The 19,111-nt window shown below is 43.5% G+C and overlaps 1 protein-coding gene across 4 annotated transcripts in view; it reads left to right on the forward strand.

Moving 5' to 3' along the window:
* KATNIP (katanin interacting protein) overlaps positions 1-19,111 on the forward strand; it is a 233,032-nt gene that overhangs the window by 88,970 nt on the left and 124,951 nt on the right. For 3 of the 4 annotated variants that reach the window (XM_069570404.1, XM_069570402.1, XM_069570403.1), the window contains exon 7: positions 1,357-1,485. The exons of the other annotated variant lie outside the window; for it this stretch is intronic. In XM_069570404.1, coding sequence (XP_069426505.1) covers positions 1,357-1,485 — 129 coding nt within the window. The remainder of the gene's footprint in view (positions 1-1,356; positions 1,486-19,111) is intronic. 4 annotated transcript variants of the gene reach the window in all.

Genomic DNA, 19,111 nt, shown 5'->3' on the forward strand with positions numbered 1-19,111 from the left:
GTGCTCAAGACTGAGGGCTTCTACTGTGAGTCAGTGGAGGAGCCATTGTAGGGTTTTGAGCAGCTTAACAGTTCCAGGGGAAGGAGGGCACCTCTTTTTCTTTCCAGAGCGTTCTGCTCAAGTGCCCAATCCTGGTCACGTTGGCTCTCTTTGGGGTATGTGTTGCAACAGTTAGTAAGTCTCCATCGAAATGCCTTTGGCTCCATTTAAGGACCAGGAATGAAAAGACATATTGTTTTCTATGATTAAGTTATCCTTTTTCCCCCTGATAATGCATGATCAATATTAAAAATTCAAAATGATACAAAGAAAAGTCCTCTCATAATCGCACTGCCCTGGAGACTACTACTGAGAATAGGTAGGTACATGACTATCCAGACTGAAGATTGCATATACGCATTGTATTCCTTGAAAGTATACATCAATTATATCCAACATGAGATAGTTGATCTGAAATGTTCTGGTCCTGGCCTGTTCCCAATGAGTGGGTGTTTTCTGCAGTTAGTTATCTCGTCAGTCCCTGAGAGCATGACAGGTAATGGGAAGAAAGTTTGCCCACTGTGGCAACTTCCAGAAAGCCTTCTTGAGTTTTCCTTTGCATCGTGTAGATCCTGGAGTGGCATGAATTAGATATTAGCCCACAATTACAATTCAGGGCTTTGAAGTCTTTGTTCCTTGCTGACGCCTAGAGACCCGTGCCAACCCGTGTGCCACCAGGAGGGCTGCCACATACAGACTCTGCTGTGGCCCATGGCATCTCACCCACCTGTCGGCGCCATGTAGATTAGATGGCGGTTCCCCCACTGGTGGAGCATCCCCCATGACCCACCTGTCCCTCTCTGTCCCCAGCAGGGCTCTTCAGTAAATCCCTTCAGTCACCCTCCATTAATTTCAATGGTGAGACTTAAGGAGGGATTTTTTTTTTTTTTTAGGGCAGTTCTCTAGCTTGGGAACTTCTGCAGTTTCAGATTACCATATAAATAACCTTTAAGCAAGTGCCTTTTTTTTCCTTTCTTTTTTATTGTACTTTTCACATAAATGGGATTATACCATCCAGGCTCTGAAAATCCCACAGTTTTTAGGTAACAACATACTGGGGCCATCTCACAATACCCGTATCACTCAGACATCTGAACCCAGTGGCTCTGGTTGTTGGTGGCCCCTAGTGTGAATCCTGGTCCACTTAGCAGCTGTGTCTTGAGGTGATGTTGGTAAAGCAGGGGTGAGTTCCAACAGATGAAGAGTGAGAATGAATGAGGGGAGGCATGGAGACCAACAGAGGGGAAAGAGGACCCCGTTCATCTCCAGGGATGTAAGTTGCTTTTACCACGCCCAGTTCTTTCTGCTTGTCCTTAGGATACCAAATCTCCCACCAGCACCACGCCCTGTGATTTTAATTTCTCCCTTCCGAACGCAAAAGGACGCCCTGACCCTCCAAGCAGTACGGACAGAGAAAGGATCCTCTTAACTATTCAGGATGTAATGGTAAGATGGACTTTCAGATCCTAACTGTCAGGGGTCAGGGTCTTCTCTGTACTAAAATAGCTGGGCCATAGGATAGAATCTCCATTTACACCTGGGAACACAGCACAGATCACAACAGGATTCGATGTGAAAAAAAAAAAATCTCTGGTCCACCCAGCAGGTTTCGAACAACACATTAGAGACTTGGCTTGATCCCATGCCTTTCTTGTCTTTTTTTTTTAAATTGGACTATAACTGCTTTACAACGTTGCGTTAGCCTCTGCTGTACAGCACAGTGAATTGGCCATGTGTATACATATATCTGCTCCCTCGGGAACCTCCCTCGTCCCGCCACCCCAGCACTCTAAGTCATCACAGCACAGAGCTGAGCTCCCGCGGCTGTATCTCTTACACGTGGCTGTGTGTATATATCGGTGCTGCTCTCTCAGCTCAGCCCCCGCCCCCCGCGCCTTCCCCCGCTGTGTCCACAAGTCCGTTCTTACATCTGTGCCTCTCTTCCTGCCCTGCAAATAGGTTCATCTATACCATTTTTCGAGACTCCATATATATATATATATGCATTAACATACGCTATTTTGCTTTTCTCTTTCTGACTTACTTCACTCTATGCGATAGACTCCAGGTTCATCCGCATCACTCTCGTCGTTTTCTTGAGTGGTAGTAAAAGCTCTCATTAAATGAGCACTTACTCAGGGACCGGTACTGACTGGAGAACATATCATCCATCACTGCTTTCATGAATGCTGCGAGTTCAGTGCTAGGTATTTTCATTCTCCTTTTCTAGTTTGAGGAAACAGACATGAGAAATGATGTCGCTTGTCCAAGTCTCAGAGAAGCCCAGACTGGAAACCCTGACCCCAGGACTCCTTGTTCCATGAAATTAGCAATCACAGGCCAGGAATCGCATTACGTTGTTTTTGCTTCTGAAAGGGCCCAGGTCTCCCTAGGGACAGGGTCTATTATGAATATTATTGATGTTTTGCCTGGGAGGAAGGTGTTGAGAGGTGGCCATCCATCAGTTATGTTTTAAACAATGATGGGGAAGACCTCTCCTCTGCCAAACATTTCCCCACTGAATGCAAGGCTGGGAACATTGATGAAAAATGTTTTTCAAAAGTGAAATCCAATGGGGTATACAACCAGACAAAGCCAAATTGAGGGACAGTCTATAAAACAACTGGCCTAGAGGCTTCAGAAATGTCAGTTGCATTAACAAACAGAGAAAAGCTGTTCCAGGTTAAAGGGGGCTTAAGAGATACCACAGTTGTGTAATGTGAGATCTTGGGGGGAGGGGCAGGTGGTTTAAGGATAGTTTGGGAAAATTAATGAAGTTTTAAAATTAACCATATTATATAACACTGTAACCATAATAGAAAATAATATTGTGATGTTAAATTTCCTGAATTTGATAATTGTATTGTGGTAATGTAAGAGAAGGTCCTTGTTCTCAGGTCTCAGAGAACTGGTGAAGAATTGATGAATGTAGGTGCTGGGTATTTGGGTATTCATTGCACCCTTCTATTACACATTGCTGATAAGTTTTTTGTGGGTTTTACATTTTTTCAAAGTAAGTTTTTAGCTCATTAAGGAGGAGGTAAGCTGCTTCAATAGAGCTAAGCATCAGCAAAGAAAGAAATAGAAAAAAAGTGAAAAATTGAGACCTAGTTTATTTTTTTTTAAATCTTAGTATTGATGTCAGTTTCTAGATTGTGCTATCATTATATGAGATGTTACCATGGGGAAGACTGGATGAAGGGTACACAGGATGGCTTGGTATTGTCTGCAATTAGTTCAAAATAAAAAGTAAAAAGCTAGCTAAATAAAATAAGCACAAATGCCCAGGTTCCATCATCCAAAGGTTTTGATTCTGATCCTGTTTAGGCTCAAACAGACTCCTCTTGTTAGGCTCTCCACGTGATTATAATTTGCAGCAGTCTTTGAGAACCCGCTTCCCTTGTGGCTCAGCTGGTAAAGAATCTGCCTGCAATGCAGGAGACCTGGGTTCTATCCCTGAGTTAGGAAGATGCTCTGGAGAAGGGGAAGGCTACCCACGCCAGTATTCTGGCCTGGAGAATTCCCTGGACTGTATAGTCCATAGGGTCGCAGAGAGTTGGACACGACTGAGTGACTTTCACTTTCACTTCACTTTGAGAACCACCATTATAAGGAAAAGAGAGAGAGAGATAGCCGTGGACCCTAAAATTTGATAGGCACAGGAATCACTAAGCATATTTGTTTAAGATGCAACAGGTGAACTCCTGGGGATTCTGAATCAGAAGGTCTGAAGATCAGTTCAGTTCAGTTCAGTCACTCAGTCGTGTCCAACTCTTTTGAGACCCCATGGATTGCAGCACGCCAGGCCTCCCTGTCCATCACCAATTCCTGGAGTTTACTCAAGCTCATGTCCATTGAGTCAGTGATGTCATCCAACCATCTCATCCTCTGTCATCCCCTTCTCTTCCCACCTTCAATCCTTCCCAGCATCAGGGTCTTTTCCAAAGAGTCAGTTCTTCACATCAGGTGGTCACAGTATTGGAGTTTCAGCTTCAGCATCAGTCCTTCCAGTGAATATTCAAGACTGATTTTAGAATATTCAGAATATTCAGGACCAAAGATTAGAGTTGACTTCAAATGGAAGGAAAAGTTTTTGAGATCATTTGAAGCTTGTGGCTTGGATTTGGGGACTCTAAAAGAAAGAAATGTTAAAACTGGAAGTTAAAATCTCCTCTGAAAGTGAAAGTGAAGTCACTCAGTCGTGTCCGACTCTTTGCGACCCCATGGACTGTAGCCTATCAGGCTCGTCCGTCCATGGGATTTTCCAGGCAAGAGTGCTAGAGTGGATTGCCATTTCCTTCTCCAGGGGATCTTCCTGACCCAGGAATTGAACCCAGGTCTCCTGCATTGCAGGCAGATGCTTTACCCTCTGAGCCACCAGGGAACATCATATGAAATTAAAATAACTGTCAAGAATAAAAATAAAACAACAACCACAAAATTCCATAGGTTCACAAAAGCCAGAAAAGGATGGGAGGGGCTCTGCCCTTGTCTTCAAACCACATCCTGCACTTCTGCGAACTCAGTCAGGAGAGGATGTCACTTAATAAATGAAAGATGCGAAAGCATAATAGCTCCTGGCAATATCTCCTGTGTTACAGATCAATTTCTATCCAGAATATCGACCATACATATTATGAAAAGACTAAATTATGTTTACTATACATACTCTTTTTAAGAAGACAAGGAAGTCAATCTATTTTGGAAGTGTTTTAATATAAAATTATTTTATTTAGGTTTTTGACTAAATTATTTTATTTAGGTTATTTAAAGAGGTGAATTTTAGAGAGACAGAAAATTTGTTTTGTGTCATTAAGGAATTATTATATTGAGACAATGAATATGCACCATTCATATTTGGTTTTCTCACCTTGGTCACATTCAAAACATGTCACACGTTCAAAATATGTCTCAAGCTTGAGGAAAAGCAATTCATGAAACATAGGGGCTTGTAAGAGAGGATTTGTTGTTGTTGTTGTTGTTGTTTAGTTCAGTTCAGTCGCTCAGTACTCTCAGACTCTTTTCGACTCCACGCACTGCAGCACGCCTCACCTCCCTGTCCATCACCAACTCCCAGAGCTTGCTCAAGCTCATGTCCATTGAGTCATTGATGCCATTCAACCATCTCATCCTCTGTCATCCCTTTCTCCTCCTGCCTTCCATCTTTCCCAGCATCAGGGTCTTTTCCAATGAGTCAGCTCTTCGCATTGAAAGGTTGTTGTTGAATCACGACGCCGGGATTCTTGGCCCCCGGAGGAGAAGAATTCAATCCGGGGCCAGAGACGAGGCTTGATCGCTCAGAGCTTTTGTGTAATAAAGTTTTATTAAAGTATAAAGGAGATAGAGAAAGCTTCTGACATAGGCATCAGAAGGGGGCAGAACGAGTACCCGCTTGTTAGTATTAGCAATGAGTTTATATACTCTCCAATGAATCCAAAGAATGTCTGGAGGTTGTAAAGACCTCACCAGACCTACTCCCATAATTTACATTTTAAGTTAACCGAATTAGCCAGAAGGTTTAATCCAGAGACTGTCCTCAGGCAGAATACATTGTTGTTCTATAATCCTAAGGAATGTAGAGAAGGAAAAAAAAAGTTTGTCCTTTCTTCCTCCTTGAGAATTCCAGACCCCTCTCTCCTTGGGGACCCCTAGACTTCCTATCAACCTGCCTAGGAAATGACTCTCTCAGCATGAGGTGGCCAAAATACTGGAGTTTCAGCTTCAACATCAGTCCTTCCAATGAATACCCAGGACTGATCTCCTTTAGGATGGACTGGTTGGATCTCCTTGCAGTCCAAGGGACTCCCAAGAGTCTTCTCCAACACCACAGTTCAAAAGCATCAGTTCTTCAGCACTCAGCTTACTTTATGGTCCAGCTCTCATATCCATACGTGACTACTGGAAAAGCCATAACTTTGACTAGACGGACCTTTGTTGGCAAAGTAATAGCTCTGCTTTTTAATATGCTATCTAGGTTTGTTATAGCTTTTCTTCCAAGGAGCAAGCGTCTTTTAATTTCATGGCTGCAGTTACCATCTGCAGTAATTTTGGAGCCCAAGTAAATAAAGTCTGTCACTGTTTCCTTTGTTCCCCATCTATTTGCCATGAAGTGATGGGACCGGATGCCATGATTTTAGTTTTTTGAATGTTGAGTTTTAAGCCAGGTTTTTCACTCTCCTCTTTCACTTTCATCAAGAGGCTCTTCAGTTCCTCTTTGATTTCTGCATAAGGGTGGTATCATCTGCATATCTGAGGTTATTGATATTTTAATCAGTTATGACTTGGAAAAAACCTGTGCTCAAATTCAAGATAAGGGTAGATGCATGGGTGCTCAGCCACTAAACTGTGTCAGATCGTTGTGACCCCTGTAGCCTGCCAGGCTACTCTGTCCATGGAATCTTTTAGGCAAGAATACTGGAATGGGTTGCCCTTTCCTTCTCTGGTAGATCTTCCTGGCCCAAGGATCAAACCCACATCTCCTGCATTGGCATGAGAGTTCTTTACTACTGAGCCACTAGGGAAGCCCAGGAAGGGTAGATAGGTATCAACGAATGGAAAATGTATCCAAAGGGAAGGGCTTGGACACGTGACCTCAATAGCCAGCTTCAACACGCAAGCATGTTTCATTGGCTGGCCTGGTGTTGTACTGTAATCATCATTGTTGCTGTTTTATTTTGAATTAGAAAACTTTTATTCTGAGCCTGAACCCTTCAGTTTGCCCTGGTCTTCACCACTCCATATTGTCTAATACCAAGGCTCCCATTATTATTTCTCACAACAGTACATTTTCTGAAGATGTGGGAGTTTGTGGCTCCTGTTTTAGGAAGGAGAAAGAGCAAGATTAGACTCAGCAAGTCTGGAGAGGGTAATTTGGGCTTTTCTATAAACTCTGGAGGGCCTTGGCTACCTCACACTGTTTTGGAGCCCCATTTCCTCCCCTGTGACAAAAAGGAGTAGATTAGGTATTTCCTGGGCCTGTCAGCTCTGAAATCATAAATCCCAGGGGGAGTTTATAGATGTTCCCATATGCCAAAATCCAGAGGATTTTGCAGAGGATACATAATAGTGCATGGAGCCCCCCTCTCATCTCAGGACTATTTCTGGAGGCTGTTTGCGAGTTACATATTTAGGGCTTGCAACACCCTCCCCCCAGCCCAGATCTAAGTTTCAGTTTGGCAGAGACCTGTGCTGTCTCATTGCCTGCTGTGTCTCTGGTCCCTAGAAGAGTGCCTGGCCTAGAGTTAGTTTGCAAATCTTTGTAAAGCAAGTGAATTTAGTAATTGATTGATTGAATCAATGAGCGAGCGTGGCAGAGATGTTGATTAGGCCCCCTGGCCAGCCTACACATAGCTGAGTTCAGTCATCACACTGCTAAGTTGTAATTATGGTGACAGTATTTTCCAAACTATGAATCAGGACCCATAATCTGACAAAAGAATTTTTGTGCTGCTTGGGGTAGAAGAGTCATTTTGGGAGATGTAGCTTGGATTCTGAAATATTGGGATTTCTGGCAGATGGTGCTAATTAAAATGAATATTTTAAGTGACATGAGTGACTCTTTGGCAGGGGTTGGGGGGAAGAAGGACAGCACTTGGTTTGGGTGTCAGGGCATGGCAGGGCATAGTGGGGACAGAGGGAATGGTCTCTACATAGCTTGGCCGACTTGTCATTTTATGGAAATAGGATCCCAGTGATACCAGCCTTTCTAGTTATAAGAGAAGCCAAGTGTCTGGGCTTGTTTGTGTTGTGACTTTGTCCCAAATTTTTATGTTGGTAACTAATTCACAAGGGCTTCAGTGATAAAACCTGATGGCTCAGTGGTAAAGAGTCCACCTGCAATGCAGGAGGCACGGGTTCAATCCCTGGCTTGGGACGATCCCCTGGAGAAGGGAATGCCTGCCCATGCCAGTATTCTTGCCTGGGAAATCTCATGGACAGAGGAGTCTGGTGGGCTATAGTCCATGGGGTCACAAGATAGTTAGACACGACTTAGCTACTCAACAACAACAGCAAAACTGATTCACAATTTTCTGTGGACCAAGCAAAATGTGCCTGCCAGTCAGATTTGGTTTACAGACCACCAGCTTGTAACTTTTGATTTAGACAATGAAAGTTTTGTTCCCTCCTGAGTTTTTTGTCCTTTCCAGTGGTACTTGAGTTAGCCCCTCTGGTACCTAGAACCATCACGGGCACGGTGTCCTGAATGAATGTACCCAGAGATACCTAGCTGGATAGCTCAGACCAAAGGACCACCTGGCTGATGGCATTAGACTGGTTCCTGAGAAGGTAGGTCAGACAGCACAAAACCAGCTGAGCAGAAATAATTCAGCGATGAGCATGAATGATTCATGTGGAATGATGCTGAACAAGCACAAATATCCATGAAATGCAGGTCCAGATCTGAGAGACATAGTAATCCTTTCACCCAGTAGAGCATTCCTGTAAGTGAAGATACTCAATGGTATTTGACTTCCTAAAGCATCCTTTTCAATCTTCGTAAAAATGTAAAATGATCTCTGAATCAATACTGGAATAAATAATCTTTTTTATTTCTTGTATTTATAGCCTACTTAGAATTTCTTAGGTATTTTCATATTATTTTGTGTCATTTTGTATAACGTCTAATATACGAGTCATTTCCCATTAGAAAAGAAGTTAAGAAGTGAACTGAATAAAATAGGAAGAGCTCTCTCTACCCAGCAAACCAGGCCGAGCTTTCAGTTCCACTGAGCATGATTCTTCCTTTATTTTATCATATATTCACTTATTGTTTTCTATTTCAGTTCATTTCTACTTTTATCTTGATCCCTTCCTTAAACTTTTTAGTTTATTGCTTTGATTCTCCACCATCCCCGTCCCATGCCTGGCTTCTTACTTTAAATGCTTAATTCACTTATTTTCCGACTTATTTTCTAATACAGCGATTTTAAGGCTACATATTTTCCTCTGAATACGGCTTTTCCCTTATCTCATAAATTTTTTTTTTTATATATATAAGTGTTTTCATTGTTGTTCACTCCAAGTGGTTTGTGATTTTAGAGGTTTTTTTCCTGTTAATTTAGAAGAGTTTTACAAACGTTCTAAATAGAGAATTTTTGTCTTTCTGGGTTAGCTTCTAATTTTGCTGCAGCCTGATTAGAAATCGGTCTGTTTGATTTCTGTTGTTTTGGAAGTTTTGGAGACTTTGTGGGTTTACCAAATCTTTTTTTTTTTTTGTGAATGTCCAATGGTATTTCAAAAGAATAATCATTCTCTTTCTGGTATAAAGTTTTCATGATTAAAGCTAGCTATTAATTGTGCTATTTAACCAGGCAATTACACAGGTACCAGTATAGTCCCAGATCACTTTTTATCAGGATCACTAGCTTCTTATTTAAAATAAATTTAAACTAAAAGACTTTAAATCTAAAATGAAAATAAACTATCATATTCCATTAAAAGATATAGAACTGAGTTGAGAAGGGAGCAAGGTGCTCAGTATCTGTATTTTTAATAGGACTCCCAGAAAATTCTTATGCTCAGTAGCAAACCACTGCAATAGAGTGTTACTCAATTTTTGTCTATTTAATCTGGGTGATTTCTGTCAATTTTCTGTTATATTTTTCTGTTTTGCTTTATATATTTCAAATCTCTGTCATCATGTGCTTATAGAGTCAAGGTGTTTTCTAACAGGTTGTTCCTTTTACCATATGATTATATTAGTATTGTTATCTCTGTCCTAGAATAAAGTGATGAGCTCTAATTTCAGGGTCCATACTGTGTATTTTTAAATCACATTTCCTTACATCAATTTTCACAGAACTGTGGCTAGAAAATTTTGAGTTATACCCAAGTGTCAATTACCGGTGCAATGTTTTTGCTTTTCTGTTACTTTTTTACACCCCCCCAGCCAACCTTGGATTTACTTTCACTGATTTTCATTCAAAGATAAATTGATGTATGAAGCCCTTCCCCTAGAGTTCAGTCTCAAATGTCCACTATTATGGAGGAAAAAGCCATCCTGAGTCCTTGTCTGGACTAGGTAGGTCTTCTCAGTCTAAAGGCTTGTCTTTTTCTTTAGCAGGAAAATGGCCATTTATTATTATTGTTGCTGTTATTGTTACTGTTTTCCTTGTTTCTGTTCTATCCTCTGGAGCTTCTCTTGGACAAATGTTGGCCCAGATCTGCAGGTCTCCTAAGTTTTCTTTCGTATTTTTGTCTTTTATACTGTGTTCTTATGAAATGGTTTGGCTTGAATTTGTAGCACACTAAATAGCTTTTCCTGCTATTTATCTTTTTTAAAATGTTAAGGATAAAATTAAAACTTAAAACCTCTGTGTGCGTGCTAAGTCACATCCGTCATGTCCAACTCTTTGTGACCCTATGGACTGTAGCCCGCCAGGCTCCTCTGTCCATGGGGATTCTCCAGGCAAGAATACTGGAATGGGTTGCCATGCCTTCCTCCAGGAGATATTTTCCACCTAGGAATCAAACTCGCCTCTCTTCCATCTCCTGCATTGGCAGGCAAGTTCTTTGCCACTAGCGCTGCCTCGGAAGCCCAAGATCTCTAGTTGTTTCTTTTTCGTGGACGAAATGTCCTCTTAAATCTCTCCAGGGACATTAATTTTCAGTATTCTAAAGTCTTCCTCTATTCCTTTTTTAAAAATTAATTTACTTTTGGCTGCACTGGGTCTTTGTTGCTTTCTCTAGTTTCAGCAAGTGGGAGCTACTTTCTGTTGTGGTGGTCAGACTTCTCATTGCGGTGGCTTCTGTTGTTGCGGAGCATGGGCTCTAGGGCATAGCTGCTAAGCCGCACGTGAAATCTTCCCAGACCTGGGAGGGAACCCACGTCCCCTGCATTGGCAGGCGGGTTCTTATCCACTGCACCACTAGGAAAGTCCTTTCCTCTACTTACTCTATTAACTTTCCTTCATTGGATATTTGTTCTTTTGGTCAGTTTTATCTTGTGCCAATCTTCAGGATTTGGATAAATGTTTGATCATTCCTGCTTGTCTGTTCATCTTTGTATCTGAGAATCCTTCTTCTGCCTGTTCTATTTGGTGTAACCTGACCCTGATGTTGGCTGGGGCACAACACACTCCTGGAAGCTGTGTGCCTGAACTCCCAGGAATGGGAGCTCCTAGTCTCCCTTGGGGACAATGACCTCCTGGGGCATTGCCCTGCCTTCCTGCCCCAGTGCCTGCATTCAGGCCTCAGCCTGCAGATGAACATCTCTCAACTTAATACAGCTGGGGAGGGGCCACTAGCCCTAAGAACAGGCCCCCATGAATGCTCCAGGACTTCCTCTCACTCCGCCTTGACTCTGGACTCGCGTTGTGTGTACACGCACGCACACACACACACACACACACAGTTCCTTCTATGGAAAATTTTATTGCCCTTGTTTTAGTCTGTCGTTTCCTCTGCTTTTACCACTCCCTAAGTGTAATCTCTGCTTTCTTGCCTTTCAGGAATTCCTCAGAATTTCTAGCAGCATTCTGGCTTGTTTGGTCTCTATCCCGCCATCCCTATACAATGTCCTTCTCATGATCTTTCAGCCACCTCCCTGCCCAACCCCTGCTGAGCAGGCTCAGGTGAGGCATCCACAGCGCACTGATGCCACAGGGCTGGCCCAGGGCATCACAGCCAGGAAATAGTACCCATCTGCTTCCTGAGTCTGTGCTCTTTCTTTTACATCACTCCACACCCACAGACGAGGATGGCTTTCCTCTTCATGATAGTGGACATTTGAGACTGGAACACTGGGGGAAGGGCTTCAAACATCAATTTATCTGACTGGCGGGGGTGGTGTAAGAAAGTAGCAGAAGAGCAAAAACACTGCACCGGTAACTGACGCTTGGGTATAAAACTCAAGTTTTTCTAGCCATAGTTCTGTGAAAATTGATGTAAGGAAATGTGATTTAAAAATCCACAGTAGGGACCCTGAAATTAGAGCTCGTCGCTTAATTCTGGTAAGTTTGTGGTCTAGATGCCACCAGGCTTGAGGTGTAGATTGGTAAGCTTCAGATGTGGGTTCCTGACACTTGTTATGCTTGTAATTTCTTATGGAATAGCCGTCTTTGTTGCCAGATTATAAATTTCATGAGAGCAAGGATACTGTCTTATTCATCACTCTGTCCCTAGCACTTAGCAATCAGACCTGCTTATGGGGACACATATATTCAAGAAATGAATGAAAGGAAGGACAAATTAGCTAATTAACCCCTTCCTGCAGGTAAAAATCATTTCTGGGAAGGTTAATATCTGTAAAATGGTTCCTATCAAACAGTAGGAGTTACTGGAAACTATTGCAACTAACAGTGTATGTGAATTCCATTTTTATAAAATTGCTGATGAAATAAGAGATGAGGGGTTCAATGTGTATCTGTGACCTCTTCCCCAGAGACTGCTGCTTCCTCTTGAGGACTCTCTTAAAGTATCCAGTGTGGCTTCATGGTCTAAACATCTGATCTTCTTGTTGGCAGTGTCAATAGGGTCTGAGAAAGAAAAAAGAATATGCTGTCATCTCAATGTTAAATTTTCTGTAAAATCTAGACCTCTGTTACAGCAATCATGAAACACTAATTCATAGCTATTATCTCATGGCATCACTTCCACAACCTTGTCAGATTGTCAGGGCGGTTTTTCTCACATAAGAGCTGGGGGCTTGAGACGTGCTTGGGGGCTTAGGGTGACTGGAGTCGGGCCCAGAACCCACGCCCAGAACTTACTGAGCTGTTCTCCTTTCTAACTGTGGTTACAGATTTAATGCTTCATCCACTAACACCAAACACACGCTTTAACACATCTAGTGGCCTCACAGCAGCTTTGTATCGAAAGCTCTTACAGGCAGATGTGATAAATTTCATGTAAACCAATGGACGATCACAGAGAACCTGACTTTCATCTCACTCTCGAGACCACTGACTTCCAAGGCACTGGTGCCAGGCAGGGAATAAATGTGGGCACGGGATGAAAAACCTGGACTTTTGAGATAGACAATCTTTAATCCAAACCTCTGGCTCTGCCCTTTCTAGCCTCATCACCTTGGACTGCTACGTAAGTGAACTGAGCCTGTAAGATAAGGATACCTTCAGTACTCTTGCCTGGAAACTCCCATGGACAGAGGAGCCTGGTAGGCTGCAGTCCGTGGAGTCGCGAAGAGTCAGACAGGACTGAGCGACTTCACTTTCACTTTTCACTTTCATGCATTGGAGAAGGAAATGGCAACCCACTCCAGTGTTCTTGCCTGGAGAATCCCAAGTACGGAGGAGCCTGGTAGGCTGCCATCTACGGGGTCACACAGAGTCAGACATGACTGAAGCGACTTAGTAGCAGCAGGATTTCCCTGGGGCACGGATTTGATCTCTGGTTAGGGAAACTAAGATCCTGCATGCCCCCCAGTGGGGCCAAAAATTTAAAAAAAAAAAGATAAGGACACTCTCACACAGGGATGGTGGGAGACTGCAGGGAGATGAGGCTCATAGAGGGGCTAGCTTGGTGCCTGATATGTGGCAAAAGCTTTGTAACTGGCAGGTTGATGTTGTTGATATTATAGTTGCTGTTGCTACTATTGCAGGGGCTTCCCAGGTGGTGTTAGTGGTAAAGATCCTGCCTGCCAGTGTAGGAGATGTAAGAGACATGGGTTCGATTCCCTGGGTGGGGAAGATCCCCCAGAAGAGGAAATGGTAACCCTTAGTATTCTTGCCTGAAAAATCCCATGGACAGAGGAGCCTGGTCGGCTACAGTCCATGGGATCTCAAAGAGTGGAACACGACTGAAGTGACCTAGCACGCACGCGTGCGCTACCAGCACACACATGCACACGCGACTGTTACAGACATTTTGTGTGTTATGGTGACCTGTCTGGTTTTGCTCTTTTCCTAGCCCAACAGAAAAGAGAGAAGACCAGGAATGTAAGGCACGAATCCACTGACCATCAGCCCTCAGCTGCATTTTAGCTACTGGTCCAGCATCCTTCCTTCCCTCCGTCTCCTCCCTGGCTCTCCAGCAAGGAGGCCAATTTGTATACTGCCCCGTCATCTGCTTTCCACCTGTGGTGTTTGCAGCTGGCCTCCATGCAGAAGGCTTTCTTTTGAAAGGGCTTGAACTGAACATTTTAAGGGCTGAGCATTGAAATTGCATATAACAAGGTTTTGAAGCAAAGCTGTAAAGTAAGTTTTCACAGAGGCATTTCGGGATGATAGCTTCAAAGCTACTGGTAGATGGCCCAGCGTGGTGTCCCTTTGAAGTGTCGGCAGGTTGGCTTTCAAAGCCACCAGCCCAAGGTCCTCATCTTTCCAGATGGAAAGGGTTTGAATAACTTTCTCGAGGGAATGTGTCTACTTAGTTGAGCTCCCCTTTGCCCTGGAACAGATGGTTTTCAATCACATGGGCATTATAAGGGCCTAGGTTCCTAAATTTTGCTCTTTCAGTGTGAGCAAATGTGTTATTTTCCTTTGTGAAGAAGATAGCAGCCATACAGAATCTAGGCTCCTTTTATGTATAATATATATATATTTACTATATATGTGTATATACATAGTAAATACAATTATGGCATTTAAATTTGAGTTAGTTTAAAAGGAGCAAAACCAAACTGAAACAGAAGGGATGATTGAAATTCAGATTTCTTTATCACAAGTAAGATTTCTTAAAATATCCCATCAGTTTAATAAATTATGAACAAAATATTAAGAGGCCAGTGTTGCCATTTTAAAAAAAAAACTCTTGTTTCCACTTAAGATGGATTTGAACCGACTCATCTGCTATGGAAAATGATGCCAGGGTACACCCACACTGCCTGCCCTCTTCCAGTTCTGTGAGCTTAGCTAAGAGCTTAGGCTTAGAGTGTTACATTTCGTGACCTGCATACGCATGATTGTCTAATACAGTTGACCTTTAAACAACATGGGTTTGAACTGCATGGGTCCACTTGTACACAGGTTTTTTTTTTTTTAATAAATACAGTTCTTATATTTTTGTTTTATAGATCTGTAAGTATAGGGAAGAGTTTATGCTCCATTATAGCTCACAATATGTGGAATTAAAAGAACTAGGATTTGAGTCCTTATCTATCCAGACTGCTTCAGCTTCTTGCTCTTGGGCAAGCCATTGATCAATTCCTTTGCTTTTGAGGCAGAGAGAGCAGTGCATGGGTTTTCAACCCCTTGGGGGGGTCAACACCCCAACCCCTTGTGTTGTTCAAGGGTCCCCTGTATGTCTTTAATCACTAAACGGCGTCAGTGTTCACTGTTAGACCTTTCATCGCAGCGTCTACTGGTCTCTGTGTGTTTTTTTTAAAAATACTTATTTATTTATTTTGGGCTGCACTGGGTCTTCATTGCTATGCAAGGGCTTTTTCTAGTTGCAGCAAGTGAGGGCTACTCTCTAGTTGCGGTTAGAGGGCTTCTCACTGTGGTGGCTTCTCTTATTGCAGAGCATAGACTCTAGAGTGTGGCCCTCCGGGCTCAGTTGCCCTAGTCATGTGCGACCTTCCCTGACCAGGGATCGAACCGGTGTCCTTTGCATTGCAAGGTGGATTCTTGACCACGAGACCACCGGGGAAGCCCCCATGTTCTTTATTTTGACTTTACTTTTCTTTGTTTGGATCTTGTCCTCTGGAGGTTCTTCCTGAGCAGGACTTGTGAGTGGTATATTTCAGTTCAGTTCAGTTCAGTCGCTCAGTCGTGTCTGACTCTTTGCAGCTCCATGGACTGCAGCATGCCAGGTTTCCCTGTCCATCACCAACTCCACATGCCCACAGTCTCTTCCTGTTAAGATTGATGATGCTGTTCCTCTCGAATCTGGACCACTGTCGATTCGATACAGGAAGTCAGGCTGTTCCATCATCTGATGGCGTCAAGTGCTACTGCTCACCCATTTCTGAATCACTGTTTTGGAGAGAAGATGTTCCAGAGCTAGAGATCAGGGAGTTTTCAGACAACTGACTGTTGAGGGTCCTCCACACCACAGTTCCTACCACTCCTATAGGGAATTTAGTTTCAGGAGGAAGGAGCAGGATTTAAATGTAAATGTAAATACCAATTTTTTTTTTCTATTTATAAAATTGAGAACAATGCCTACAATGAAAAATTAAGTAAAACTGGGCTTCCCTGGTGGTACAGCGAATTAGAATCCACCTGCCATTGCAGAGGACATGGGTTTGATCCCTAATCCAAGAAGATTCCTCATGCTGCAGGGCAGCTAGCCTGAGAGCCCCAACTACTGAGCCCGCACGTCTAGAGCCTGTGCTTTGCAACAAGCAAGGCCGCCTCAATGAGAAGCCTGAGCATGGCAATGAAGACCCAGCGCAACCAAAAATATATAAATAAAAATTAATTGCCATTTAGGGTAAAACATTTAAGTAAAACAAAGCTCCCATAATGCTACCCCCAATGAAGAATATTGTTAATAGTCTGATGTTTATTTTTCCAGGCTTTTTGTATGCCTATGTGTATGTGGCTCAGATGGTAAAGAATCCACCTGCAATGCAGGAGACAAGGATTCAATCCCTGGGTCAGGAAGATCCCCTGGAGAAGGGAAAGGCTACCCACTCTGGTGTTTGCTTGCCTGGAGAATCCCATGGACAGAGAAGCCCTGGCAGGCTACAGTCCATGGGATCGCAAAGAATTGGACACGACGGAAGGACTAACACTTTCACTTTCATACATATAAATATGATAATTATTTTAAAAATCAGGTTTATAGGTACATTTATCAACGTGCTTCTTTTACTTAAACTTGTTTTTTTGTGAATAAGCACACAAGAGCTGCCTTATTCTCTGTAAGGGCTGCCTGGAGCTCCATGGACGCCTGCTCTATTAGTAATGTAACCCATCTCTGACAGATGAATATGCAGATCATTCTCTATTATAAATGACGCCTCAACAGTCTTTGCTGCTGAAGGCTGAAGGATAAATTTCGAGACGGATGGCAGTGGAGAGTATGCACGTGGTTCATTTCTAGTCAATATTTCTGTGTCTCGGCCTCCAAAATACATCTCAAAAATGCATCTCCCATCCCCACTTCTGCCACCACCTTCCTCTTTACTTGCAACTGTCTGCCCTGCCTCCATCCTGACCCACCTCTCAGAATCCACTTGGCATCCAAAAGCCGTAGTGATTTTTTTTAAATTAAAAAAATATTTACCTAAATATTTATCTATCTAATTAAAAAATATATTTATATATTTATCTTTGTGCCAGGTCTTAGTTATGGCACACGGGATCTTCAGTCTTCATCATGGCATGAATGAACTTTAGTTGGCATTGCAGGCATGCAGAATCTAGTTCCCTAACTGGAGATTGAACCCAGGCCCCCTGCATTGGGAGCACCAGGGAAGTCCCCTGTTTCTTTTTCTTGTTCTTTATGCGTTGATTGTCTGAGCCTTTGCCATCTTGCTTCTCTGGTGGCTCAGATGGTTATGAATCTGCCTGCAATGCAAGAGACTGAGGTTCGATCCCTGGGTCAGGAAGATCCCCTGGAGAAGGGATTGGCAACCCACTCTAATATTCTTGCCTGGGAAATCCCATGGACAGAGGAGCCTAGCGGTCTACAGTCCATGGAGTTGCAAAGAGTAGGACACGACTGAACTACTAACACTTTCGCTTTCCTTTTGCTTACTCCCCACCATTACCTCAGCCCTTAGTGCAGCACGCCTGAGTGTGGAAATAAAAAGATGATAGCAGTGGCCGCATCTTCTTCACTCTTGGTTGGACCATGAAAGTGTCTGTTTTACGGCTGGATAATCTAGAAGGGGGGCTTCCCTGGTGGTGCAGAGGTTAAACTGTCTGCAATGCAGGAGACCCGGGTTCGATCCCTGGGTTGGGAAGATCCCCTGGAGAAAGAAACGGCAGCCCACTCCAGTATTCTTGCCTGGAAAATCCCATGGATGGCGGGGCCTGGTAGGCTACTGTCCATGGGGTCGCAAAGAGTCGGACATGACTGTGCGGCTTCACTTCTAATCTAGAAGGAGCAGGGATCAGGGCTTGAGGGTACACGTCATGACTCTGCCATCTAATCATTGTGACAAGTTGGACCTGCTTGAAGTTTATAGACCCCAACTTGGGGGGACTCCAGAAATTCAGTCACTTAAACTGTGAGGTTGCCACCTGGTGAAGGTAACGAAGAGGCTGGAGGGAACCTGCTCAGCTGGCCGTGGGTTCTAGAATCCTAAGGGTTAGTTGCCTGGTCGTGTCCAACTCTGTACCAGGCTCCTCTGTCCATGGGATTCTCGAGGCAAGAATACTAGAGTGGGTTTTCCTTCTCCAGGGGATCTTCCCAATCCAGGGATTGAACCGCAGTCTCCTGCACTGCAATGGATTCTTTACCGGTGGAGCCACCAGGGAAGCTCAGTCCTAACATCCCATCCAGATATTTCCCGGAGTATTTCCCAGAACTGGGGGTGGATGATGGATGGCTCTCCTCGGCCTTAGACATTAGTAGGCAGGATTCTGGGCCCTGGGACTGATCAAGATTTTCTGGAAGGTGCCGTAGTCTCCCAGCTAGGAATCTCCCAGTTTGCTGGCACCTGTTTAATCATTTTGACTCACATAACTGGATGAGAACACTAGGGAGGCAGAAAGAGGGGTTGCCCACTGTTTGTTTGTTTTTAATACTTATTTGTGTGTTTGGCTGTGCTGGGTCTTAGTTGCGGTACATGGGTATTAGTTGTGGTACGTGGGATCTTCGATCTTCATTGTGGCATGTGGGATTTTTAGTTGTATCATGCAGACTCTTGGTTCCAACATGTGGGATCTAGTTCCTGACCAGGGATGGAACCCAGGCCCCCTGCATTTGGGAGCAGGAAGTCTTTGCCACTGGACCACCAGGGAAGTCCCAAGGAGTTTGCCCCCTGTTTTCTCACTCAGCCTTGCCTTCACCTCAGCAGAACATAAAACTGAAGATGACCCCGTCTGAGATTGGGGGGAGAGTGGGCTAAGAACAGGAGCCAATCGCTCATCCTGTTGTAGCAGGAGTTCATTTTTATCATTAGAGTAACTTTCACCCCACCCACCTGTCTTGCAGGCTTATTGTGAGGATCAAATGAGAGAAGAAGTTGAAACTGTTTTGTAAAGTGAGAGCACTATTC

Source organism: Ovis canadensis, chromosome 24 (genome assembly GCF_042477335.2).
Source record: "Ovis canadensis isolate MfBH-ARS-UI-01 breed Bighorn chromosome 24, ARS-UI_OviCan_v2, whole genome shotgun sequence".
NCBI classification, from domain to species: Eukaryota; Metazoa; Chordata; class Mammalia; order Artiodactyla; family Bovidae; genus Ovis; species Ovis canadensis.